This window comes from Acipenser ruthenus, chromosome 43 (genome assembly GCF_902713425.1).
Source record: "Acipenser ruthenus chromosome 43, fAciRut3.2 maternal haplotype, whole genome shotgun sequence".
NCBI lineage: Eukaryota > Metazoa > Chordata > Actinopteri > Acipenseriformes > Acipenseridae > Acipenser > Acipenser ruthenus.
The window spans coordinates 5,006,140-5,032,976 of NC_081231.1; the positions used below are offsets into that span (position 1 = coordinate 5,006,140).

At 42.6% G+C, this 26,837-nt stretch overlaps 3 protein-coding genes across 4 annotated transcripts in view; all 3 read left to right on the forward strand.

The window, feature by feature from the left end:
• Positions 1–26,837, forward strand: part of LOC131709392 (butyrophilin subfamily 2 member A1-like) — a 98,000-nt gene that overhangs the window by 27,015 nt on the left and 44,148 nt on the right. The gene's annotated exons all lie outside the window — the stretch shown is intronic.
• The window catches only part of LOC117970885 (butyrophilin subfamily 1 member A1-like), a 79,584-nt gene continuing 60,384 nt past the window's right edge, over positions 7,638–26,837 (forward strand). Inside the window, exons 1-2 of the mRNA XM_059011849.1 lie at positions 7,638–7,940; positions 8,837–8,944. Coding sequence (XP_058867832.1) covers positions 7,685–7,940; positions 8,837–8,944 — 364 coding nt within the window. The 5' untranslated portion in view covers positions 7,638–7,684. The remainder of the gene's footprint in view (positions 7,941–8,836; positions 8,945–26,837) is intronic.
• Positions 13,928–19,864, forward strand: LOC117967627 (uncharacterized). Of its 2 annotated transcripts, none has more exons than XM_059011870.1 (2): positions 13,928–14,849; positions 17,238–19,864. In XM_059011870.1, the coding sequence occupies exon 2, from the start codon at positions 17,661–17,663 to the stop codon at positions 19,095–19,097; it is 1,437 nt and encodes a 478-aa protein (XP_058867853.1). In that variant the 5' UTR covers positions 13,928–14,849; positions 17,238–17,660; the 3' UTR covers positions 19,098–19,864. The 2 variants fall into 2 exon arrangements, with proteins under 2 accessions (XP_058867853.1, XP_034770765.2); XM_034914874.2 differs by lacking the exon at positions 13,928–14,849 and adding an exon at positions 15,735–16,512.

Here is a 26,837-nt window from a genome sequence, read left to right on the forward strand (position 1 = left end):
TCTAGATGGCGCTGTGTAATGCCAAGTCTTTATAGCTAATTGTTTCATGAATGTATTGCACGTTTGGTATTTACAGTAAAACAATGGGAGTGGTTATTTGAATCTGGTCATGTCTATTTTTACTGTCATGATCATCATGACAGTAAAAATAGACATAATGAAGCGTTCTTACCTTTGTATAAGTTAGTGAATATCGGGATTTTCTTCCTATGCATCGGGACGCGGGACATTTGCTAGGAAATCGGGACTGCCCAGACCACATAGGGACTGTTGACATGTATGTCTTATGCATTGATCGATCTGAAACCTAGCATATACAATTAATTCAGGAAATTATATTCACATTGCGCAATTAATTAATATGATTGTGTGACAGAAATATGCGTTTTGGTTGTAAATCTCCCTCCCGGCGCTAAGCAGCGAAAGGGGAAGTCTTTGGACAGACTGGCTTGACAGTTATTTTCCTGGGACGGGAACTCGGTCAGTCTGGAAGAAGGCAAGAGACTGTTGCAGGAATGTATTGACCCGGAAGGTAAACTATGTAGCAGCTGCAGACAGTAAAGGCAGCTGCAATCATTTACCTAGGAGTCATGCATAACGGCATAAAGGGGCAGTAGAATTGTAAATCTTTTCCTTCGCTTGGTTTCAGAGCACATACGGAACTGGAAGGACTGGGAGAGAATCCCCATTTGAACTGTGATAAAGTATTTGTGAGTGTTTTGTTTGTTTGTAGCACTGCTAGTAATTGTCTTTTGTTTTGTGAATTCACTTGCTTGTCATGTAACTTGTCATACAAGATGGCGGAATATTGACAGCTTTAGTTCCACAGGTAAAAATACATTAGTCTTCAAGTGAGTGTCCCGAATTCAAAAATACGACATATGTGCACATTTGAATTGTTTTTTTTTAGATGTTTACTAATCAAAGGTAAATTATCAATTTACCTTTTTATTATCCGTTTATATTTTCTTAATGCGCTAAAACAGAAGTAACCGGTGCGTCGATCTCCAATAGGTCACAAATCATAAGCCCCTAGATCTACACGCTGAGAAAAAACGCCAAAGTCAAGTAAAAATCAACAGGTTGGATTTTATTTACCACAGGCTAACGTGTAGAAGACAAACTATACAAAAAGTCAAACACTGCCTGAAACATTTGCATGGTGTAAATGGTCAATTAATTAATAGGCTAAGCGCTTCTTTTGGTTGCGTCGCGGCGCTGTCTCCACTGTCTAATCAGCATACGATGCCATGCTTAATGAGAGGGTCGCTATGTTGAGCTAAGTTAATACAAAAATATGTTAGTATTATTGTGGGAGCGGATAACGTGTTATTATTTGTTTTGAAAATCATTATCATCATTTTCCTTCCGAGCTTTACACCAGGGGTGTATTGCCGGAGGATTATTGCTTGGTCGCCAGACGAGGATTTTTATAAAAATAAAAGATCCCTTTTCCAAATCAGATTACAGTTTCCATTTGTGTTTATTCCTGCACTGCATCCCCTCTGCACCTGTTCTACTCAGCAGCCACTTTGCCACAGGCTGATTATTTTATTTTTATGTGCTTTGTTGTATTGCTTCAGTCTTTATTAAACAAAAAACATATCACTCTATGAGCTACAAGATGTATCGGTCAAATCTTTTGCTGCATAATCAGTAGCTATAAAACTGTGGTCAAGCAATATTATTGACATTTACACACAAAATGCAGATAGAAAGTACACACACACAAATATGCATAAACACATACTGTCATTATCTATGTTTAAATAGGCATGGTACTAAAGTTCATTATTTTTAGAATACTATCTAAATTCACATTTTAGGAAGTTAAATTTAAATGGAAATGGGGAGGGGAAGTTGTTTGACCTGGCTGAAGGATTTTCATCAGGGCTGTTAACTTCCTCACTGCTTGTCTCCGATACAGATTTATGACCTGTTTTCATTTATCAGATGATTCAGTTATCAGATTTAGCAGACTTGTTTTCATTTATCCACTTTCTAATATAACTCTAGATGGTAGAGGTTAAATTTACACTCACAAAATATTTACTTCGTTTTCTGTGAAACGTTCACTTCGCGCCACGTAAGACCCGCCCCCTGCTCTACTTTTTCAGTGTGCGTGTTGTACGGCGATTACGTAAATACACAGGGACTATTTTTGAAAGCATTCTTACTTTACAGCATTTATTCACATCTGCCTAAAACTTTTGCACAGTACTGTATATATATATATATATATATATATATATATATATATATATATATATATATATATATATATATATATAGGGATTATACACCCCTAGAATCTGATCCTCTCCATATCTTCTGCTCAATAATGTTATACCGAGTTTCATGACAATCGGACAAGCAGTTCTCCAAATATGTGAAAACAAACGAGAGAGACAGACACAGCCGTATCCCCAGAATATGATATTATCAATATCTTCTGCTCAATAATGTTGATTCCGAGTTTCATGACAGACACCCCCTAATATCCCCAAAATCTGATATTATCAATGTCTTCTGCTCAATAACATTGATTTCGAGTTCTGTACCAATCAGATAAGCGTTTCTCTTGATTTCTGTGAAAGTCAAAGTGTTTACATGCAGATGGGCCAATAGACTCACTTATTCTTCATTCATGAACCATCTGGTGATCTGCAATGAGCTGTGCTGCTTTCTGGTCTTGTATCATGATACAAACGATACAGACCTATTACAATACGATGACTTGTGTAAAGAAAGCATCGTGATTCATCGACACGTGATGAATTGATACACCCTACCCAGAGCTCCATGTACCTCATTCTATCAGCAGCAGACCTCCGGTCAATTACAGTTCTACTTACAACTACAATTACAGCACCATTGTTTGCTCAAATTACAATTACAATTGCAATGCTACTGTGTTCAATTACAATTACAGTTACAATGATGCTGCAGTAATTGCAGATAGAATTACACTAGAAAGTCACATAAAGAGCTACCCACACACATGAACATGTTCACTGTGTTTACCCAGCAGTGATCACAAATACACAGACATGCTGTATAAACAGTGACCCACACTTTACCATGTTCACTGTGTTTACTCTACCCAGCAGTGATCACAAATACACAGACATGCTGTATAAACAGTGACCCACACTTTACCATGTTCACTGTGTTTACTCTACCCAGCAGTGATCACAAATACACAGACATGCTGTATAAACACTGACACACACTTTACCACGTTCGGGGTTGTGTGACAGGGTCGACTAGACATGCAACAACAACAGTATAATAATTTAATATATATTTCGCCCAACTGCACACACAGCAGTCAGCGAATCACTCAATGGCAGGGATAGAGCAGAGCCTAGCCCCAGCAGAAGAACTGCGTTCTCTCCAAGAGTGTAGGCTGGAAAGACAACACACACACACTTTTAAATAATACTGCAAAGGCAGTCGCTCACATACAACAGACAGTAAACAGTAAAGACAGCAAGCGAGACATGCTGTGAAAATATGCACAGAAAGCACAAGAAGAGCTAGAATGGAGCCAATGATTCCAGGAAGGTGGCAAGCCAGCTTTTAGCATGAATGCAGTCAACTCGGAAAAGCTCTTTCATAATGCTCAGTTGTAAACACAGATGTCTTACCTTACCATCTTGAGAGGCAAAACGAGAAATGGCTTCCATGGGCTGACTATTTTGATTCCTCGGTAGGCGGGACCGAGGACGTCACCCCAGGGAGGCGTCTATCGGCAGCTCTGATATAAAGAGCTCAGTAAAAACCTACCAAAAAGCAGGCATATCCCCTAAGTATGTTGTTGGTCGTCCTTGAATTGAAAGGGAACCTAACATTATATTTGCCTTTTTCAACAACTACTACCACCAAGACCTTTTCTATTTCGTTACTATTCATGCTGTACTTGCCTCTAATGTTTTTGCACCCTATGTGCAAGACTTTGCATTTATTCACTAAAATGTCACCTGCCATGTGTCAGCCCAAGCTTGAATCCTGTCTAAATCTCTTTGTATTATTAAAGTTGCTGATTGGGAGTTGGCTACCCCTGCCAGTTTTGTGTTGTCTGCAAATTTGCACATCTTACTGATTATATCTTGGTCCAGGTCATTTATATAAATTAAGAATAGCAATGGTACCAGTGCTGATCCCTGTGGTAACCCCTTGTTATGTTACTCCAGTTTGATGCCTGGCCTCTAATTATAACTCTCTGCTTTCTATCTTGTAACCAGTTATCAATCTTTGCTGCTACTTTACCATTTATTTCTACTTACTTAATCTTTAGGTATAGTCTTTTGTGTGGTACTTTGTCAAATGCAGATTATGTATGCACTATCATTGTTGACGCTAATAGTCACGTACTGAAACAAATGTAGTAAATTAGTTAAACAAGATATACCCTTTCTAAATCCAATGTTGTTACTATATAAATATTCCTCCATTTTGCTCTTATTGTAGTTTCCATGTTAAACTTATTGGTCTGTAGTTCCCAGGGTCAAATGATATCTCCTTTTCTAAATATAGAAACACATTGCCAATTTCCAGTGCAGTGGGATGGCTCCTTTATTTGTAGATTATTATTATTTATTTCTTAGCAGACGCCCTTATCCAGGGCGACTTACAATCGCAAGCAAATACAAATACATTCAAGTGTTACAATATAAGTCATACAATAAGAACAAGAAATACAATAATTCTCAAGTGTGACAAACCACAATTCAATAATACAGCAGATAATAGTGAAAGTTACATCAGGATATGATTAAATAGTGATAGTTACATCAGGATATGATTAAGTACAAAATACTACAGATTAAACACTTGGCAGATTACAATATTCTGAGGTACAGGATTAAATGCAGTAAAATAGGGGGCGGATAAGAGCAAAATAAAGCACATTTACATGAAGGGTGATAGTGTCCCAGGATACAAACAGAGGAGTTCTACAGGTGCTCTTTGAAGAGGTGAGTCTTAAGGAGGCGCCGGAATGTGGTCGTTCCACCACTGCGGAGCAAGGGTGGAGAAGGAGCGGGCTCGGGAGGCAGGGGAGCGTAGCGGAGGTAGAGCCAGTCTTCTAGTGCAGGCGGAGCGGAGAGGTCGAGTGGGGGTGTAGGGAGAGATGAGGGTCTGGAGGTAGCTGGGTGCAGTCTGATCAAGGCATCTGTAGGCTAGTACAAGAGTCTTGAACTGGATGCGAGCGGTGATCGGGAGCCAGTGGAGCGAGCGGAGTAGTGGAGTAGCGTGGGCGAAGCGAGATAGAGAGAACACCAGGCGAGCAGCAGAGTTCTGGATGAGCTGGAGCGGACGGGTGGCGGACGCAGGGAGGCCAGCCAGGAGGGAGTTGCAGTAGTCTAGGCGGGAGAGTACCAGGGCCTGGACCAGGAGCTGGGTAGCATAGTTGGTGAGGAAGGGTCGGATTCTTTGGATGTTGCTCAGGAAGAATCTGCAAGTGCGTGCCAGAGTGGAGATGTGCTGGGAATAAGAGAGGCAGGGGTCCAGGGTGACTCCAAGGTTCTTAGCTGAGGAAGAGGGAGAGAGTGTGGTAGATTCCAGAGGAACAGAGATAGAGAGATCAGAGGAGGGGGAGGAGGAGGGAAAGAAAAGGAGGTCAGATTTAGAGAGGTTGAGTTTGAGGTGATGCGAGTGCATCCAGGAGGAAATAGCAGACAGACAGGTAGAGATACGGGAGGAGATGGTGGAGTCAGAGGTGGGGAAGGAGAGGAAAATCTGAGCATCATCAGCATAGAAATGGTATGAGAAACCATAGGATGCGATGAGGGGGCCCAGGGAGCGGGTGTAGAGAGAGAACAGGAGAGGACCCAAGACTGACCCTTGGGGGACTCCAGTTAAGAGAGGGTGAGGTGTGGAGGTTGCTCCACGCCAGGTTACCTGGTAAGTGCGGTTGGAGAGGTAGGAGGAGAACCAGGCTAGAGCAGTGCCAGAGATCCCCAGGTCAGCAAGAGATGATAGTAGAATAGAGTGATCAACAGTGTCAAAGGCAGCAGAGAGGTCGAGGAGAATTAGGACAGAGGAGAGAGAGGCAGCTCGGGCACACTTAAGTGAGTTGGTGACAGACAGAAGGGCGGTTTCAGTGGAGTGAGCAGAGCGGAAGCCAGATTGGAGAGGGTCAAGCAGAGAGTGGTTGGACAGGAAAGCAGGGAGCTGGCGGTGTACAGTCCGCTCGAGGGTTTTGGAGAGGAAGGGTAGGAGGGAGACAGGACGGTAGCTCTGGAGGGAGGTGGGGTCGAGGGTAGGTTTTTTGAGGAGGGGAGTGATAGAGGCTTTTTTGAAGGCAGAGGGGAAGATGCCAGAAAGTAGAGAGGTGTTGAGGAGGGAGGAGATGAAGGGGAGTAGAGCAGGAGCAGCAGCTTGAAAGAGGTGAGTGGGGAGGGGGTCCAAGGCACACGTGGTGGGTTTGTGACCCTGGAGCAGGGAGGAGAGGTCAGAGTCTGAGAGGGGCAAGAAGGTGGAGAGGGAGGGCGAGTTAGTAGGGGATGTAGTGGGTGTAGGGGTTGGAGCAGGAGGGGGTGCGGGGGAGGGAGAGGTGTTAAAGAGTTTGCGGATATCTGAGATTTTAGAAGAGAAGAAGGAGGCAAAGTCGTCAGGGGAGATAGAGGAGGGAGGAGGAGGGGGGGGAGGGTTTAGGAGGGAGGAGAAGGCAGAGAATAGTTTACGTGGGTTGTTAGTGGAGGCTTGGATTACAGATTGGAAATAAGCACATTTAGCAGAGGAGAGAGTAGAGGAGAAGGAGGAGAGAAGAGTGCGGTAAAGGTCTAGGGCAGCAGGGAGTTTGGTTCTCTTCCATTTCTTTTCAGCAGATCGCAGTGTGATTCTTGCCGAGCGGAGCACAGAGGAGATCCAGGGATGGGGAGGGGAGGGGCGAGCAGGTCGGGAGGTGAGGGGACAGAGGGAGTCGAGGGAGGAGGTGAGTGAGGAGAAGAGGGTGGAGGTAGCAGAGTCTACGGAGAGTTGTGAAAAGGAGTCGATAGGAGGGAGGTGAGAGAGAGCAGTGGAGGCAAGGACAGAGGGGGAGAGAGAGCGGAGGTTACGGCGAGAGGTGACAGTGGGGGTAGGAGGAGCAGGGAGAGGGGGGAGAGACAGAGAAAAAGAGATGAAATAGTGATCAGAGAGGTCCAGGGGGGTGACAGAGAGGTTGGAGGGGCAGCAGGCCCTGGAGAAGGTGAGGTCCAGTTGACGGCCAGCTTTGTGGGTAGGAGGGGACGGAGAGAGACAGAAGTCGAAGGAGTGAAGGAGAGGGAGGAATCCAGCAGAGTGGCTGGGGTTGGAGAGATGGATGTTGAAGTCACCCAACAGGACAGTCGGGGTAGACAGAGAGGGGAGGGAGGAGAGTAGATAGTCGAGATGTGTTCAGTATATAGCATATTGATTTAACAATCTGCTCTCTAGTTTCCCTGAGGGCTCCTGGTCAGATTCCATCAGGCCCTGGGGATTTGTTTATTTTAAGTGCTGCCAGCTCCCTTTTTAAAACAGACTTCAGTAATGATGAATTGCAACATGTTTTCATCTAAACAACACCATATCCCGGAGAGCAGACGCGGCTGGTGTGTCTATCTGTGTGTGTCTCACAGTCTATTTCCTGACAGTCTATCTGTGTGTGTCTCACTGTCTCTATTCCCTGACAGCTCTGGGGACCCAACCCTCAATCTCTATGGACTCTACAGAAGGAGAGCAGACCCGGCTGGTGTGCAGATCAGAGGGGTGGGACCCTGAACCTGAAGTGATCTGGAGAGACAGGGATGGAAACGATGTGACATCACTGTCCAACACAACAGTGCAGAGGGACAGTCAGGGGCTCCGCAGTGTCAGCAGCTACATCAAAATCAAACCACAGTCCAACGTGTTCTCTTGTCTGGTTAGAAGTAAAATACCCAAACCAGACTGGGAATCCAAACTCCACATATCCAGTGAGTATCACATGTTTGTGGATTGAGCCTGACTGACACTGACCATAGATTACAGTCATCATGATGGGGCATCAACATCTGAATCAAACACATGAACTAGTGGACCAGTCAATATCTGAATCAAACACAAGAACTAGTGGACCAGTCAATATCTGAATCAAACACATGAACTAGTGAGCCAGTCAGAGGCAGGAGTGTGTGGATAGGACACTATGAGGGGGTGTGGCTCAGTGTTGGGAGGGGTGTGTAGAATGCTCACTATGAGGCGTGTGGTTCAGTGTTGGGAGGGGTGTGTGGAATGCTCACTATGAGGGGTGTGGCTCAGTGTTGGGAGGGGTGTGTGGAATGCTCACTATGAGGGGTGTGGTCAGTGTTGGGAGGGGTGTGTGGAATGCTCACTATGAGGGGTGTGGTTTAGTGTTGGGAGGGGTGTGTGGAATGCTCACTATGAGGGGTGTGGTTCAGAGTTGGGAGGTGTGTGTGGAATGCTCACTATGAGGGGTGTGGTTCAGTGTTGGGAAGGGTGTGTGGAATGCTCACTATGAGGGGTGTGGTTCAGAGTTGGGAGGGGTGTGTGGAATGCTCACTATGAGGGGTGTGGTTCAGAGTTGGGAGGGGTGTGTGGAATGCTCACTATGAGGGGTGTGGTCAGTGTTGGGAGGGGTGTGTGGAATGCTCACTATGAGGGGGTGTGGTCAGTGTTGGGAGGGGTGTGTGGAATGCTCACTATGAGGGGGTGTGGCTCAGTGTTGGGAGGGGTGTGTGGAATGCTCACTATGAGGGGTGTGGCTCAGTGTTGGGAGGGGTGTGTGGAATGCTCACTATGAGGGGGTGTGTCTCAGTGTTGGGAGGGGTGTGTGTGTTCCAGTGTGTTGAGCTGCTGTGTTGTTTTCCAGGTGATTTTTTCCCAGGAGTCTCTGGATGGATGGTGGCTTTCTTCTTGACTTTAGCTCTCAGTATTGGAGCCATTCCTCTGCTGGTGATCCAATGGAGAAGAATGGATGGTATGAACTTTATCATTATCATGAGGCATTTCATATAGCTCTGTGCATTTTAAACATGTCAAACAGGTTTGCAATAATATGGACTGTTCTGTTTTTCTTCTAGCCATGTAGAGACAGTTTGAGCCTATGGGTAAGTAAAGCACTTAATGAAGAGATGCTGTAAACCCATTCCAGGTTTCTGCAGCAGTATCTTAAACTACCACACCCATAAATAAAGACATCCCTGGACCTGAAATCCAACTCATTAGAAATGATTATAAATAATAAGTAAATAATAATAAATATAATTGTTTTTATACATTCCAATTTGTAGCGCTGTGCCCTATATTTCCGTGTTGTGTAAATCCTTACTGTCACTTTAAATATTTACAACTTTGTAGTTCTCTAGAAAACAAGGAGGGATGTGGTTGGAGGATTTCTTTTCGGTGCAGAGGTTAAAAATGGGGGAATGGGGTTTAGAGAAGAAAAAAGAGAAGCATGGATTTGGGAACCGCAAGTGGATGATCAACCAGTGGTTTTAGTTCTGTTGGTTTTTGTTTATCCCAAGAGGAAACGTGTACTGATGGTTCAAGTGATGAGACTGCTATTGCTGCTGTGTTGGTGTCGGAGTTGATGGCATCCAGGCGAATTGGATCGGCAAGCTTCAAGCGGGTTTGACTCTGCAAAGCTATTATTAGTATTGCTGGGTTTTGTTGTGGTTGGGCAACTAACCATGTGCGATTAATTTTGTACTGTGTGCTGTTATCTTGGGACTGTTGCTATCTTGGACGGCGTGGGGACTTATCTGGTTGGTTACTGCGGTCTCCCGGGTTGCGGGAGTTTGTTATTGTTTTGGCCGAAATAAGGACAGATTCTGGTATATCGTTCGGGACGTTTTTTTCCTTTTTACTTGGCAGAAGAAATATTATACGTGCTCTTCCCCGTTTGGCAAAGATATTACTTTGTTTATTCTCTTTTTTCTGTTATGTGATGTTGGGGGAGATAGCTTAAGGAACATTAATACGTTTTGCAACATATATGCATTTGTCTTGTTGTCAGTACTTTTATTTTTTAAACGGCAGTGCACTGTAACGTCCTATGTGCTTTATGGTTTTGTTTATATATATATATATATATATATATATATATATATATATATATATATATATATATATATATATATATATATATACTTAGTTACCGGGCTCTTGACCCATTAATTGTGCTAATGTAGAATAATTTAGGTAGCTGTAGTTAGGTACATTTTAAATGAATGGTAAACCATAGAGCATAAAGGATGTGTGTTCTTTTTCTTTTTAGGGTTTGTTAATATGCATTCCAAAGTAGTCCTGTGCAATATGTATTTAAATATGCACAAATTGATTAACAATTATGCTTATTAATTGAAGGTGTTGCTATTAGTCATGTGCAGTGTTTATTTAGATGTGGGCCAATTGACAAATGTGTATTAATTGAGTGCCAGATTTATTGGATTGTGCTTATTAATTGAATGATATACTTGGTTAGATGGGTGTAAGTCAATTGAAGGTACTGTTATTGATTGTGTGCAATATATATATATATATATATATATATATATATATATATATATAAACTACTACCTCTGAATAAGTGCTAATGTTGCTTGAATGTGCAATATGTACTTAAGGGTGTGTAATAGTTGGCGCTCTTATTAATTAAATGAAATGTCTATTTAAATACTAATATTATGCAATTACAGAATGGACTCTTGTTAATTTGTGGAATGCTATTCTTCATTGCTGTTCAAACCCTTGAGCTATTTTTCCCACGATCTAAAAGTGAATGAATACCGAGGAGGTAGCTCTGCGGTGGTTTAAATTAGTTTCTAGTATGTCCTAGTAGCGAGTTGATGAGAATAAATAAATGGTAAATTGTAGGTTTACCTGTCACCCCAGATCGCCAAGCATTACAAATTGTTATTTTATTATTTCCAGGACCATCTTGTAAACAAGACCTGATTAAATAAATTAATAAATTAAATCTCCTGGTTAAATTAATCTATTCAAATTTAAATTAAAAAAAAATAATAATTTACACAAAGGCTTAGGAATATAAATATTTCCTCATGGAGGGATGTTGAAAATTGTAACAATTTTAGTTTGTATGTTTCATATACTTCACAGATAGCAGATTCATTTTCACATGGACATCCTGTTCATTTAACTGGTTGTGTTTTTAATACTGCAATTTAATCTGTACCTGACCTGAAATAACCACACACTGTTCTGTCTGATTCATTTTAATCTGTACTGGTGCTGAAATAACCACACACTGTTCTGTCTGATTCATTTTAATCTGTACTGAAGCTGAAATAACCCCACACTATTCTGTCTGATTCATTTTAATCTGTACTGGTGCTGAAATAACCACACACTGTTCTGTCTGATTCATTTTAATCTGTACTGGAGCTGAAATAACCACACACTGTTCTGTCTGATTCATTTTAATCTGTACTGGAGCTGAAATAACCACACACTGTTCTGTCTGATTCATTTTAATCTGTACTGGAGCTGAAATAACCACACACTGTTCTGTCTAATTCATTTTAATCTGTACTGGAGCTGAAATAAACACACACTGTTCTGTCTGATTCATTTTAATCTGTACTGAAGCTGAAATAACCCCACACTATTCTGTCTGATTCATTTTAATCTGTACTGGTGCTGAAATAACCACACACTGTTCTGTCTGATTCATTTTAATCTGTGCTGGACCTGAAATAACCCCACACTGTTCTGTCTGATTCATTTTAATCTGTGCTGGAGCTGAAATAACCACACACTGTTCTGTCTGATTCATTTTAATCTGTACTGGAGCTGAAATAACCACACCCTGTTCTGTCTGATTCATTTTAATCTGTACTGGAGCTGAAATAACCACACCCTGTTCTGTCTGATTCATTTTAATCTGTACTGGAGCTGAAATAACCACACACTATTCTGTCTGATTCATTTTAATCTGTACTGGTGCTGAAATAACCACACACTGTTCTGTCTGATTCATTTTAATCTGTACTGGAGCTGAAATAACCACACACTATTCTGTCTGATTCATTTTAATCTGTACTGGTGCTGAAATAACCACACACTGTTCTGTCTGATTCATTTTAATCTGTGCTGGAGCTGAAATAACCACACCCTGTTCTGTCTGATTCATTTTTTAGCTGTTCAGCGCCTTCGTAAGGAACTTGGTAAGAATTGTTTTTATAACTTTATTTTCTGAATTACCAGAAAGCTTTTGATCTTCTGTCTATGTGCCTGTGTCAGCTCTTGATCCTTCTATCTGTCTGTGTGTCTGTGTTAGCTTTCTATCCTTCTATCTGTCTGTGTGCCTGTGTTAGCTCTTGATCCTTCTATCTGTCTGTGTGTCTGTGTTAGCTTTCTATCCTTCTATCTGTCTGTGTGCCTGTGTTAGCTCTTGTCTTGTCAGCAGGAGGGATGTATATTATTTGGATTTGCTGATTTCGACTTTTGGTCTGTTCATCTGTTCTGACCAGTGTTATACAATGAGGCTCTAAATTCCTGTAGTTTTATACAGAGTTTACTTCTACTTGTAGTACTTCCAGTAATGTCACTGCTATATGTTTGTACATATGTTATACCTTGTTCATATTAAGGGTCTCCATAGGGGCAGTCCTTCGAGAGGACTGCCCCTATGGAGACCCTCAATATGAAGAGGCATGGAACCAGGGTCTGGTGGGGGACGCTGCAGAGTGGTTCTGGGAAGTAGACCAGACCCGGCCATCTCCAGCACCAAAGAGGGAGGAGCCTGAACGTCCTGCGCCTGAGTGGGATGAGCTCACTCCTCAATGAAAATGATAATGAGATCACTCCCCAATGAAAATCATAATGAGGCCACTCCCCAATGAAAATCATAATGAGATCACTCCCCAATGAAAATGATAATGAGATCACTCCCCAATGAAAATGATAATGAGATCACTCCCCAATGAAAATGATAGAGATCACTCCCCAATGAAAATGATAGAGATCACTCCCCAATGAAAATGATAATGAGATCACTCCCCAATGAAAATGATAATGAGATCACTCCCCAATGAAAATGATAATGAGATCACTCCCCAATGAAAATGATAATGAGATCACTCCCCAATGAAAATGATAATGAGATCACTCCCCAATGAAAATGATAGAGATCACTCCCCAATGAAAATGATAATGAGGCCACTCCCCAATGAAAATGATAATGGAATCACTCTTCAATGATAATGAGATCACTCCCCAGTGAAAATGATAATGAGATCACTCCCCAATGAAAATGAAAGTGAGATCACTCCCCAATGAAAATGATAGAGATCACTTCCCAATGAACATGATAATGAGATCACTCCCCAATGAACATGATAATGAGATCACTCCCCAATGAAAATGATAATGAGATCACCTCCCAATGAAAATGATAATGAGATCACTCCCCAATGAACATGATAATGAGATCACTCCCCAGTGAAAATGATAATGAGATCACTCCCCAATGAAAATGATAGAGATCACTCCCCAATGAAAATGATAATGAGGCCACTCCCCAATGAAAATGATAATGGAATTACTCTTCAATGATAATGAGATCACTCCCCAGTGAAAATGATAATGAGATCACTCCCCAATGAAAATGAAAGTGAGATCACTCCCCAATGAAAATGGTAGAGATCACTTCCCAATGAACATGATAATGAGATCACTCCCCAGTGAAAATGATAATGAGATCACTCCCCAATGAAAATGAAAGTGAGATCACTCCCCAATGAAAATGATAGAGATCACTTCCCAATGAACATGATAATGAGATCACTCCCCAATGAACATGATAATGAGATCACTCCCCAATGAACATGATAATGAGATCACTCCCCAGTGAAAATGATAATGAGATCACTCCCCAATGAAAATGATAATGAGATCACTTCCCAATGAAAATGATAATGAGATCACTCCTGTGATAGCAGAAATAGACTAATCATACTAAGAGTTTTAATGTGATAGCAGAATGATAGACTAATCATACTAAGAGTTTAATTCACTGTGTTTCGATTATTAAGAGTTTTAATTCAATGTGTTTTGATGATTTCTGTGACTTGTATAACCTGAATAATGATATTATATGAAGTTTGGTGTTAACAAAATATTAAAATTACAAGTGTTGAACTAACATTCTGGAATATTGCCAAGGGTCAGCAGCCCTGTTTTCCGAGAAGTGCATGAGTCAGCGACATGAGAAAAAGGACACTGTCTCAAAAGATAATATTTTGGGACAGCGATAATTCCTCTTTTCTCATCAGTCACTTAGTATTCTCATGTTCGGGGAATCAACCTTGTGGGACCTCACAAACACTCTCTCCCTAGCAACTAGAAAAAATCAACCAATCAGAGAGGTCGGTAGACAACAGTAACAAGAAAACCACAAGGTTGGTTTGAGCTGAATAAGGGAGATAAGAATTACCACAAGTCATGAACTCTGTGCAAAAACTGATTATATAAGGAACTGTTTGACTAAGTGTATTTTTTGAGCTTCTTTGCGGTTGCTTGCAGAGTCTGTGACACTCTGTTGAATGCTCCAGTCTGCAGACTAATAAAGTGTGGCTTGCTCCGACTTGTCTCTGTCTCAATCGTTCTCTCGGTACGGGACCGGTGCCTGCTCGGTTGTATGCAGAAAATTCCACCACATATATGGCGACGAGGATGGGATCCTAAACTCCGTCCGCTGATCGTCCCGGGAAACGGAGTAAATCACCGGTGAGACCTAATCCTTAAACTTGGGTCAGGACGCCCGCAACTAAGAGGGTTGGCGGAGTCCGCTCCAAATCTGGCTGGGGGCGTCAGTGAGGCGGATAAAGGATCCCGAACAAAACAGCCCTGCTGAGGCGGTGAGTAGAGACAATCTGGACCAGCGATTTGATTAGGAAATACCCCAGAGAACTACAAGGCTGACCCCGTGTGAAACACGGGAGACCAAGTAGTCAGGGCAGGCCCCCCAGAGAACTACAAGGCTGACCCTGTGCGATACACAGGAGACCAAGTAGTCAGGGCAGACCCCAGAGAACTACAAGGCTGACCCTGTGAGCAGAGCAGTTTACGGAAACTGTTGCTGGCGCTACACAGGAGACCAAGTAGTCGGAGCACTGTGAGGCTGTGATCACTAACCCCCACGACGGTGAGACAGATTATGAGAGAACTGTCATAGCACTGCACGGGATGCGCAGGTTGTGATCTAACATAGAAAGCCACAGTGGCTTGTACTAGTACAGGGAAAGGAACCAAATTGAATAGACGTCTTACTGTGAGTTGTGAATAACTTGTTGTGTATTGTGAAGTAATCTCGTGTAATCTCTTTTCTTTCTTTTTTCTCTCTTTCTCTCTCCTGTGGCCACGCTCGAGCATTTGTGTGTGTGGCTGTTGGGTATATGTCAGGATATAACGTAGTAAAGTGTAAGAAGAATACGTATAGTATAGAGAATATTTGGCAGAGGACTGAGGTCCAGGTGTTTAAGTGTATACTGTATAAACTAACCATAGGAAAAAGTTCATGTCAGTGGACCGGACGAATAGTAGATTCATTTCCTAAAAAAAAATATTACAGTAAGTGTGCAATTTGTGTTAAAATTGGAGGGTTTACAGTTTGGCAAAACAATATAAAATTAGAAAGTGCGTGTCTGAAAATAGTAGGATCTGTAGGTGAGATAATGGGTGCGGCAAAGAGTAGGGCGACCAATGTCGACTGTAAAAGTCTGACAGGATGTCAGAAAAAATAGTGACGATGGGGAACCTCATGATTGTCAGCAAATAATAGAAATCGCGTGCACACCAAGACCAGATCTAAGAGATGAGCCTTTAGAGAACCCTGACCTTGTTCTCTATGTTGATGGATCTGCACAGCGGAATAACAAGGGAGAAGGGCTGGTGGCCTACGCAGTGGTAACTGACAGTTGTACTATAGAAGCAAAAAGGCTGCCCTCCCATTGGTCTGCTCAGGCTGCTGAACTAGTGGCACTCACCAGGGCGTGCCTCCTCTCTGAAGAACAGACAGTGACTATCTACACTGACAGCCGTTATGCCTTTGGAGTCGTACATGATTATGGGGCCTTGTGGAAACTACGGGACTTCCTTACAGCCTCAGGCAAGCCGATTAACAATGGTGAATTGGTAAAAAACCTCCTGGAAGCTATACAACGACCTAGGGAAATAGCCGTGGTAAAATGCGCAGCGCACACTAACTCCACTGACATTGTTTCCCTAGGAAACGCACGGGCAGATGCCGCAGCAAAGGCTGCTGCACAATCTGGCGATCCGGGCGAATCTGTGTATCTGTGTAACTCATCTGTTGTTGATCAGCCTTTCTCTTTACAGGATATTATAGATCTCCAGGCTTCGGCAGATGAGAAGGAGAAAAGAAAGTGGAAGAAGGAGGGGGGTAGAATAGAGGCCGGGCTCTGGCTGGGGCCAAACGGGAAGCCTATACTACCCAGAGCCTGTTATCCCCTAATGTGTAAATGGGCACACGGCCTTGACCACGTGTCAAAAGGAGGGGTGGTAAATTATGTATATAAATTCTGGTATTGTTTGGGGTTTACTGCTTTTGCTGAACAGTACTGTTCGAAGTGTGTAATATGTATGCAAAACAACATGGGGAAAGGGACTGGTGTCCCCATGGCAGCCCATCCAAAACCTAGTCAGCCTTTTGATCACGTGATGATGGATTTTATTGAATTGACACCCTGGCAAGGGAAGAAGTATTGTCTGGTTCTCATTGATATGTTCTCAAGGTGGGTGGAGGCATTCCCTGTAAAACATGCTTCTGCTCTAGCAGTAGCTCGTGTGTTGATCAAAGAAATAATACCTCGCTACGGGGTACCAATGAAGTTGAGCTCAGACAACGGCTCACATTTTGTGAACGAAATCATTGATTGCCTCGGGGACTCCTTCCACATTGACTTAAAGAGACACTGTGCCTACCGTCCACAAAGCGGGGGCGCTGTAGAGAGAGCTAACCAAACATTAAAAAGCAAGCTGACTAAACTTTGTGCTGAAACTGGGTTGGCCTGGGGCACCGTTCTCCCTCTGGCTTTGATGTACATGAGGGGACGCTCTCATGCTGCACATGGTCTGAGTCCACATGAGGTTTTGACAGGAAGAGTAATGTGTATGCCTAATCACTTACCTTTTACCAGGCATCAGCTGACGCTCCAGGGATGTGACGACGAAATGGTAAATTACTGTGTTGCGCTTAACAATGTGCTTAAGGATTTCTTCTTTAGGGTGCGAGCTGCCCTGCCGGATCCAGCTGAAGGACCCGGACACAGCATTCGCCCCGGGGACTGGGTAGTGATCAAGGACCTCCGGAGAAGGTACTGGCACCAACAGCGCTGGGGAGGCCCGTTCCAGGTGCTACTAACAACACCAACGGCAGTCAAGGTTGCAGAAAGACCAACGTGGATACACGCCAGCCATTGCAGGAAGGTACCCCACGATCCTGAGGATGTACCGGCTATTGGAGCCCCGACCACACAGACCGTGGCCCTGGAATGATTGGGGTTTTCGACTCATGACTGTGTCTTTGCTCAGTGGCATTCTGTGTGTACTCCTTATTTTCATGATAACTGAACTCCCGGGAGACAGTAGCCACAGTATTAACGGTAATGATAGCCAACCTGGGATGAACAGAACAAAAAGGACACTCCATGTTTGGAGCAATGAACATGGCAGGAAACATGCCGACAATGGGTGGTGGGCTAATGCTTAATCACTCTGTACGGAACACGTTGAACATTACTGAACCCTGTTATGTATGCTCCATTATGTCTCACTCAGCGGAGGAGCCTTTTCCCTTATATCCTGTGGAAGTCCCAACCAGTGTATTGGGCCCTGCTATGGCCGTCGTAACTGTTACTGCAGAAGGAGGATCAGACCGCGATAATTGTAAATTGATTGTGCATAGCATAACCTCATCCTGCCTCTCCTCCGGTTCCGATAACTCAAAAAGCCTATTGTCTATGTTCGACCCCACACTTGATACAAGTTGCTATGACAACAGTAGTCTCTTGATACATATTAGTTGGTGTGATAAATTGATAAGTAGAAAGACACCACAGCCCACTCCAATGGCCCAAGTGATGCCAAGAACTGCTCCCTTCACCAACAGAACGCTCTGCTGGTGTAGGGGGAACATAGCTGAAGGTAGATATATGGGTTTGTCAAACTGTGTAACTTACGTACATTACGTAAAACAGTCAACCACTGATCTCCTAAAGAAAACGAAGATGAGTGATTCCCTTCAAATTGGTGATACTTTAATACAAGCCTATCCCATAAAATTGGGCCCTGGTGAGAATGGGGCAGGAACGTTCATGAATCACTATTGGGTATGTGGACAGGCGGTTTATCTTAGCCTGCCAAAGCATTGGTTCGGGTGTTGTGCTTTCGTAACCCTCAATACCACTATGAAAGTGTTCAAGGTGAATGAATCACATAAGGTACACAAAAGAGTTAAGCGGAGTCAGTTTTTCTCCCCCAACGATGTTCCTCTTGATTCTCGCAGATCTGGAAAAGGGGATAAACTAGCGGGGGCATTATTCCCATGGTTTGGGGTGAGTCAAAATGCGCATGAAATTGATAAAGTAGCGTATGAGCTAGAAACATTGACTAACCTAACTACTGAAGGTTTCCAGATAATGCAGCCTGAGATAAGAGCCATCAGAATTATGGTAATGCAAAATCGAATGGTACTGGATATGTTGTTAGCAGAACAGGGGGGAGTCTGCCACCTAGTGGGGGAACACTGTTGCACATACATACCAGACGGAGATACAAATTTAACCGAAGTAGTACAGCATTTGTCTACACTCCGGGAACGTTTGGTCAATGAGCATGCTTATGATACTGGTTGGGACCCGTTCTCCTGGATCCAATCTATATTTGGGTTCTGGGGAACAAACCTGTTTCACTGGATAATATATGGGCTGGTTGTGATAATTGCATTAATAATATTAATCACTTGTGTGAAAAAGCTTTGTACTAAAATTTTGGATAATGCTCTAACTATGCCATTGCTTACTACTGAGAACTTGCGTAATGAAGATAATGACCCTTTCAGGGACATGGATGATGATGTTGTATAATTATTCTATCTAACAATAGTTGTAATAATATTTACAAAAGGAGGGAATGTGATAGCAGAAATAGACTAATCATACTAAGAGTTTTAATGTGATAGCAGAATGATAGACTAATCATACTAAGAGTTTAATTCACTGTGTTTCGATTATTAAGAGTTTTAATTCAATGTGTTTTGATGATTTCTGTGACTTGTATAACCTGAATAATGATATTATATGAAGTTTGGTGTTAACAAAATATTAAAATTACAAGTGTTGAACTAACATTCTGGAATATTGCCAAGGGTCAGCAGCCCTGTTTTCCGAGAAGTGCATGAGTCAGCGACATGAGAAAAAGGACACTGTCTCAAAAGATAATATTTTGGGACAGCGATAATTCCTCTTTTCTCATCAGTCACTTAGTATTCTCATGTTCGGGGAATCAACCTTGTGGGACCTCACAAACACTCTCTCCCTAGCAACTAGAAAAAATCAACCAATCAGAGAGGTCGGTAGACAACAGTAACAAGAAAACCACAAGGTTGGTTTGAGCTGAATAAGGGAGATAAGAATTACCACAAGTCATGAACTCTGTGCAAAAACTGATTATATAAGGAACTGTTTGACTAAGTGTATTTTTTGAGCTTCTTTGCGGTTGCTTGCAGAGTCTGTGACACTCTGTTGAATGCTCCAGTCTGCAGACTAATAAAGTGTGGCTTGCTCCGACTTGTCTCTGTCTCAATCGTTCTCTCGGTACGGGACCGGTGCCTGCTCGGTTGTATGCAGAAAATTCCACCACACTCCCCAGTGAAAATGATAATGAGGCCACTCCCCAATGAAAATGATAATGAAATCACTCCTCAATGATAATGAGATCACTCCCCAATGAAAATGATAGTGAGATCACTCCCCAATGAAAATGATAATGAGATCACTTCCCAATGAAAATGATAGAGATCACTTCCCAATGAAAATGATAATGAGATCACTCCCCAATGAAAATGATAATGAGGCCACTCCCCAATGACTACACCTAGCGACAGCACAGACATGAAACCAGGTACCAGAATCACTTCAGAACTGGGCCCACGAGGTGAGTCCAGTGCACTGTTCCATGTGTGCATGCAGACCATTTATCTACTCGACTTGCTCAAGGATATCTCATGTCAATCACATTTAGACTAGCTGCTTAATACACAGTGTGATCTATTATTCATTGTTATTCAATAGATGATTTTACATCTCAGTGTTTAGAATGTAATCCAGCTCTCTTCTTTTCACAGAGTACATGAGACCTGTTCCTAAATCAGGTATGTACACTGTGTGGAAATCCACAGCCTGACTCACCCCAGCACAGCCCTGCCGGTTAGTGTGTGCTACACATCTTCTGAACTGTAGAAAGTACAGGAGGAGTGATTGTAAAATAATGCTCTCTTTATTTCTGTGTTCTAGAATGGAAGTGGATCCTCAGCTCAGCAGGTATGTGTATCTTCAATGGATTCCTTTCACAGTGGAGGGTAAAAGAACAACGAGGAGCCCCGTCTCACTCACTGTGTTTACATCTATATTTACATTCTGCCCCATTTAAACCTCTGTGCACTCCCAGCTCAGCTAACGCCAGCCTCGTGTGCCTCCCAAAGGTAACATTGAAAAGGAGAGGAGAACGTGTGTTTAGTTATAATGCTCCAGATTGTGAACTCACTGTGAAGTGAAGATCACATGTAGACACTGCAGGGGTCCATATGTTACACTTTGAAATGCATCTAGAAAACTGCTGATCTGATTGTGATGAAACTTGATACAGACATTCTTTATACACATTATTAAGAGGATCACAGTCTGGAGCTTCCCTTTACCTCCCCTTCTCATAGGTTTAGCCCCCACTACCCACTCCCTCCCTCTATCTATCTTTATCTTCTCTCCTCAGTGGGGATGCATATCCCAGGTGTATACTATAGGTATATATAGGTGCATATGCCCCCTCTCCTCTTTCATTTCCTTTCTCTTCTCCCACTCCCTTTCTCTCCATTCCTTTTCCTCTCTCTACTTCTATCACTCCTTTCTCTACCCTCAATAATTCATTCGTTAATTTAAATATTCAATAATTTAAAGATCCTAGTGTAGTTCATTAGTAATAGTTTGAGAATCAAGTCCTCCTGTTTCTACAGGGAAATAATAGTTCAAATTAAACTGCAATATGTCCTTCTCCTCAATGGGGCTGCATATCCCAGGAGACGGGTCTATACTAGAGGTGCCTCTGAGCTGCACTTCACATATAGAGACAGGTCTATACTAGAGGTGTCTCTGAGCTGCACTTCACATATAGAGACAGGTCTATACTAGAGGTGTCTCTGAGCTGCACTTCACATATAGAGACAGGTCTACACTAGAGGTGCCTCTGAGCTGCACTTCACATATAGAGAGAGAGTATTCAAATCTGAAGCTTGTCTGTCTGTCAGTGCATGCCACTCCCCTCCTCTTTCTCTTCCTCTTCCCCTCCACTCTTCCTCCCATTTTCTCTCCCCTGCCTCCATTTGTCCCCTCCATCCCCCTCTGCCTTTTTCCAGCTATTTTCTCATCTCCTAATTTCCTCCTCATAATATAGATAGATATAAATATATAGCTTATATTACACTTTACTTGGAGAGCTAATCTTGAATTCTAAGGAAAGTTGGTACAGGCGTTTTTTAACACGTTATTAAGAGTATCACAATCTGGAGCCTCTGTCTGTACACACACATGCTCCTGTCTCACACTCTCCCCCTTACCTTTTCCTCTGTTCACTCTATCCTCCCTCCCTATCTGGAGCCTGTCTGTCTGTACATGCACATGCCCTCTCCTTATCCCACTGTGATGGAACATGGTACAAAAATGATTTCACTCGCTCTCTATGTGTGTCTTCTATTTTACCTTTCTTCCACCTCCCTCTCTCCTCTATCTCTCCCTCTTTCTCTCCCTCTTTATCCACCCTCTTTATCCACCTTCTTTCCTTCTTCATTGCTCTTGGGTGACAGTTAGATATTCCCTCTCACCAGTCCTGGTTGCATGCTGTAGTGCTCGTGGTGGGTGATACAAGTTTATTCGTGACAAAAGTGAAGTGCTGTTCCATGTTTTGTGCTGGCGCTTGGCGACAGCTAGTGATGGGGCTGAATCCTCAGCTGATTCAACCCCACATGAACCAATTCAAGCAAGCAGTGTTACAAAGCAAATCTTCATGTGGTTCATTGAACCACTAGGTTGTGTGACCCAAGAATGGTGTTTAGCAGGAGCTGGTAGGAAGGAAACTATTTTTTTTATCTAATACATACTCTTTGTCAGCAGTGCTCGCAGTGTGGTGTTTCCGTCAAGCTGAAAGGATTTTTTTAATCAAGATGCTGCTTTCTGTTTTATTTTTCATAAAATATTTTTTTTTCAAATTAACAAACAAAAAAAGCATTACATATGGACAAACAGAGCTCTTTATGAAAATTATTGGTAAAAAAAAATCATCTGATCTATTATAAGTGTATAAAGGATACAAAGTACACAATTTTTTTAAAAAAGGAAACTTCAGGGATTTGAGCCCACTATTTTCCACCTTTCTACATTATAAAGTATAGATCCCCAATTAACTGAGAAAATAAAAAATGAAATTGCTTGGTATTGTCAAAAGTGTATCTAACGTCAGTGCAGTTGTCCACTTTACTAAATGCCTTCTCTGGAGATAGAGGTCTCCAGAGAAGGCATTGTATTGAGTTGTGCAGATCTACCAAGAGATGGCACTGTGAATCTTTTTGTGAACCAAAGGATTCAGAGGGTTCAGTGGCTCAGGAGGCTTCACTTTTCCCATCACTGGTGACATCTTCGGAACGTGTTAGCCGTCTAATAATAACAAACAAACAGTTATAGACAAACAAAACAAAACACTCACTGTACTTTTATCACTGGGTCTCTCACGGGTCCTTTCAGGTTTAATAACACAAACCAAAGCGAAGGGACAGATTACGATTCTCCGCCCCCTTTTATGCCATCACACATGACCCCTTGGTAAACGAGTGCAGCTGCCCCTCCAATCTGCGACTGCCACGTCGTTTCCCTTCGGGGTCAATGCGTTAATGCAATGGAGTTCTGCCCCTTCCCAGCTGGCCGACTTCCCTTGAACCCTGGGAAAGAACTGTCAGGCCAGCCCATCCAGGGAACTGTTCTCTCTGCTTAGCGCCCTCACAGGTCGGGAGGGAGATTTACAACCAAAAATCATTGTATTTCTGTCAGTTACACATTGACATGTATCTAGATAACCACTTAAACTAGGTACAGCCAGGACGTCTCGGGAGAAGTAAAAATATCCTGAATAAGCAGCTTCCAATTAAGAGAGGCATTTGAGATGACCTTAGTCACACTTTTTTATTTCTGCATGAAATGAAAAATAATGAAATCACATCTTATCAGAAGGCGAAGCACCTGCGATGTTGACACACCAACTTTCTTTGCAACAGTATCGTGAGAAACCACAGGAGACTGTAGCTCCTTCAGGAGTTCAACATGTTTTACGCAAGTCACAGCATACTCGCATACTGACAGCACTGTGCTACACAAACCTGTCTTGCTCTGAAAAGTGATCTAAGTTCATCATTTGAAAATACTGTATCACAATTAAAGGAAGTGACGTCCCAATTAAACGACACAAATAGGATTAGGAAGAACCTTCTCCCAGAGTAGGCGGCGCCGACTGTACAAATTATTAAAAGGTTCAAAATTTGGATCTGTTATCCCCTCTCCTTGTCCCCTTTATCTCGATCCCTCTTTTCTCCCTTACCATTTTCTTTCAATATTCTTTCCTTACCTCTTTCCTTCTTTGTTCCTCTCCCTCTTTCCTCCTCTCTTGCTTCCTCTATCCCGTCTCTCTTTCTTTCTTTCTCTCTCTCTCAATCTCTACTCCATCCCTCTATCCTTATCTTAACTCCTCTCTGTTATCCTCAAAATGGATGCATATCCCAGGTGACAGATTTATACTATATGTTACAAACTTTTACCATCTAGAGAACTGCTTATCCGATTGTGATGAAACTTGGTACAGACGTTCTTTAACTCAAATTATTAGGAGTTCAGAATCTGGAGTCTGTCTGTAGATACATATGTATCATCCCTTCTCTCTCCTCCCCTCTCACTCTATTCCTCTGTTCCCTCTAACTCTCCTTCTCTCTCTCTCTTCTCCATGTTATTGCTACCCACTTTACCCTTTTTTTCTCCCCACTCTCTCCTTTACCATCTCCATCTCTTTCTCTCACATCCCCCTTTCTCTTATCCACCCATCTTTCCACACTTCCCTTCCCTTTATTATTTTCCCTCTACCCCCTCCAATAGCCTTCCCCCTCCTCTCCCCCCTCTTCCCCAATAGCAGCTATTCTGTCCACAATGTGGATGTACAGCAGGTCATGGTGATCTCTAGCTCTATTTCTTTCTTTCCAATCATGTTTGTTCCTATTATTATTATTTCTGTTTCTATGACTCTGGACCCTGATACAGCACAGCCCTGACTCTCACTCCTCTCTCGCTCTTCCACTGTGACTCTGGACCCTGATATAGCACAGCCTTGACTCACTCCCCTCTCCCTCTTCCACTATGACTCTGGACCCTGATACAGCACAGCACTGACTCTCACTCATCTCTCCCTCTTCCACTGTGACTCTGGACCCTGATACAGCACATCCCTGACTCTCACTCCTCTCTCCCTCTTCCACTGTGACTGGACCCTGATAAAGCACAGCCCTCCCCTCTTTCCATCTCTCTGATTTTATCATTAATAATAATAATAAATAATAATAATAATAATAAATAATAATAATAATAATAATAATAATAATAAATTCTCCGCTCTGCTCCACAGTTGATGTGAATCTGGACCCTGATACAGCAAACCCTGAGCTCATCCTGTCTGCAGAGGGGAAACGAGTGAGATGGGGAGAGACACGGCAGGATCTCCCTGACAATCCAGAGAGATTTGATTACTGGTGCTGTGTGCGGGGCAGGGAGGGTTTCACCTCGGGGAGACACTACTGGCAAGTGCAGGTGGGGGGGAATACATTCTGGATATTAGGAGTCATCAGAGAGTCTGCCCCAAGAAAGGGGGAGATCAGCAGGACCCCCCAGCAGGGTTACTGGACTGTGAAGCAGTATGGCTATCCGTTCACTGCTGTCACTGACACTGAGACCCCCCTCCCCCAGAGCCTGAAGCCCCAGAAGCTGGGGGTGTATCTGGATTATGAGGAAGGGCAGCTCTCCTTTTACAATGTGGAGACCAGATCTCACATCTACACTTTCACTGACATGGAGTTCAATCCCAATGAGACACTCTATCCATTCTTCTATACTTGGGACAAGACAACAGACCTTGTGCTGGATTCCCCTGTCAACAACCCTGACCCTGACCCTGTCAGCGCTGCAGATTAAACACACATCGCTGTCTGAACCAGGAAACTATTCAAACAGCTCAGACAATCTCCTCTTCACTTTCACTGACAATCTCTCTATAATCTTCTGGGCTGATAATATATATAAAAAACACCTGTTTAGTGTATTTAATTCTCAAACTGAACGCAGTAGGGATTCAAGGAAATGCATGCACATGGATTAGGGAGTGGTTAACAGGTAGAAAACAGAAAGTACTGATTAGAGGAGAAACCTCGAAATGGAGTGAGGTAACCAGTGGTGTACCACAGGGATCAGTATTGGGCCCTCTGCTATTCCTAATCTACATTAATGATTTAGACTCTGATATAGTAAGCAAACTCGTTAAATTTGCAGACGACACAAAAATAGGAGGAGTGGCAGACACTGTTGAAGCAGCAAAGGTCATTCAAAATGATCTAGACAGCATTCAAAATTGGGCAGACACATGGCAAATTAAATTTAATAGAGAAAAGTGTAAAGTATTGCATGCGGGCAATAAAAATGTGCATTATAAATATCATATGGGAGATAGTGAAATTGAAGAAGGGAACTATGAAAAAGACCTAGGAGTTTATGTTGACTCAGAAATGTCTTCATCTAGACAATGTGGGGAAGCTATAAAAAGGCTAACAAGATGCTTGGATTTAAATCAAGGGAAGTAATGTTAAAACTTTACAATGCATTAGTAAGACCTCACCTAGAATATTGTGTTCAGTTCTGGTCACCTCGTTACAAAAAGGATATTGCTGCTCTAGAAAGAGTGCAAAGAAGAGCGACCAGAATTATCCCGGGTTTAAAAGGCATGTCGTATGCAGACAGGCTAAAAGAATTGAATCTATTCAGTCTTGAACAAAGAAGACTACGCGGCGATCTGATTCAAACATTCAAAATCCTAAAAGGTATAGACAATGTCAACCCGGGGGACTTCTTTGACTTGAAAAAAGAAACAAGGACCAGGGGTCACAAATGGAGATTAGATAAAGGGGCATTCAGAACAGAAAATAGGAGGCACTTTTTTACACAGAGAATTGTGAGGGTCTGGAACCAACTCCCCAGTAATGTTGTTGAAGCTGACACCCTGGGATCCTTCAAGAAGCTGCTTGATGAGATTCTGGAATCAATAAGCTACTAACAACCAAACGAGCAAGATGGGCTGAATGGCCTCCTCTCGTTTGTAAACTTTCTTATGTTCTTATGTTCTTATGTATGTGTTAAAATAATAATAATAAAGTTAGTTTTGAATTAACATTGAACTGTGTTCCTATTCATCTATATAATTTGTTAGGAACCCATTGAGCATGGTGTCATGGAGAAGTCAGTCAAAATCATTCACTC

What these genes read in the sequence shown, in the direction of transcription:
- LOC117967627 (XM_059011870.1), top strand. Translation starts at nt 17,661, where the DNA reads ATGTTTGGAGCAATGAACATGGCAGGAAACATGCCGACAATGGGTGGT.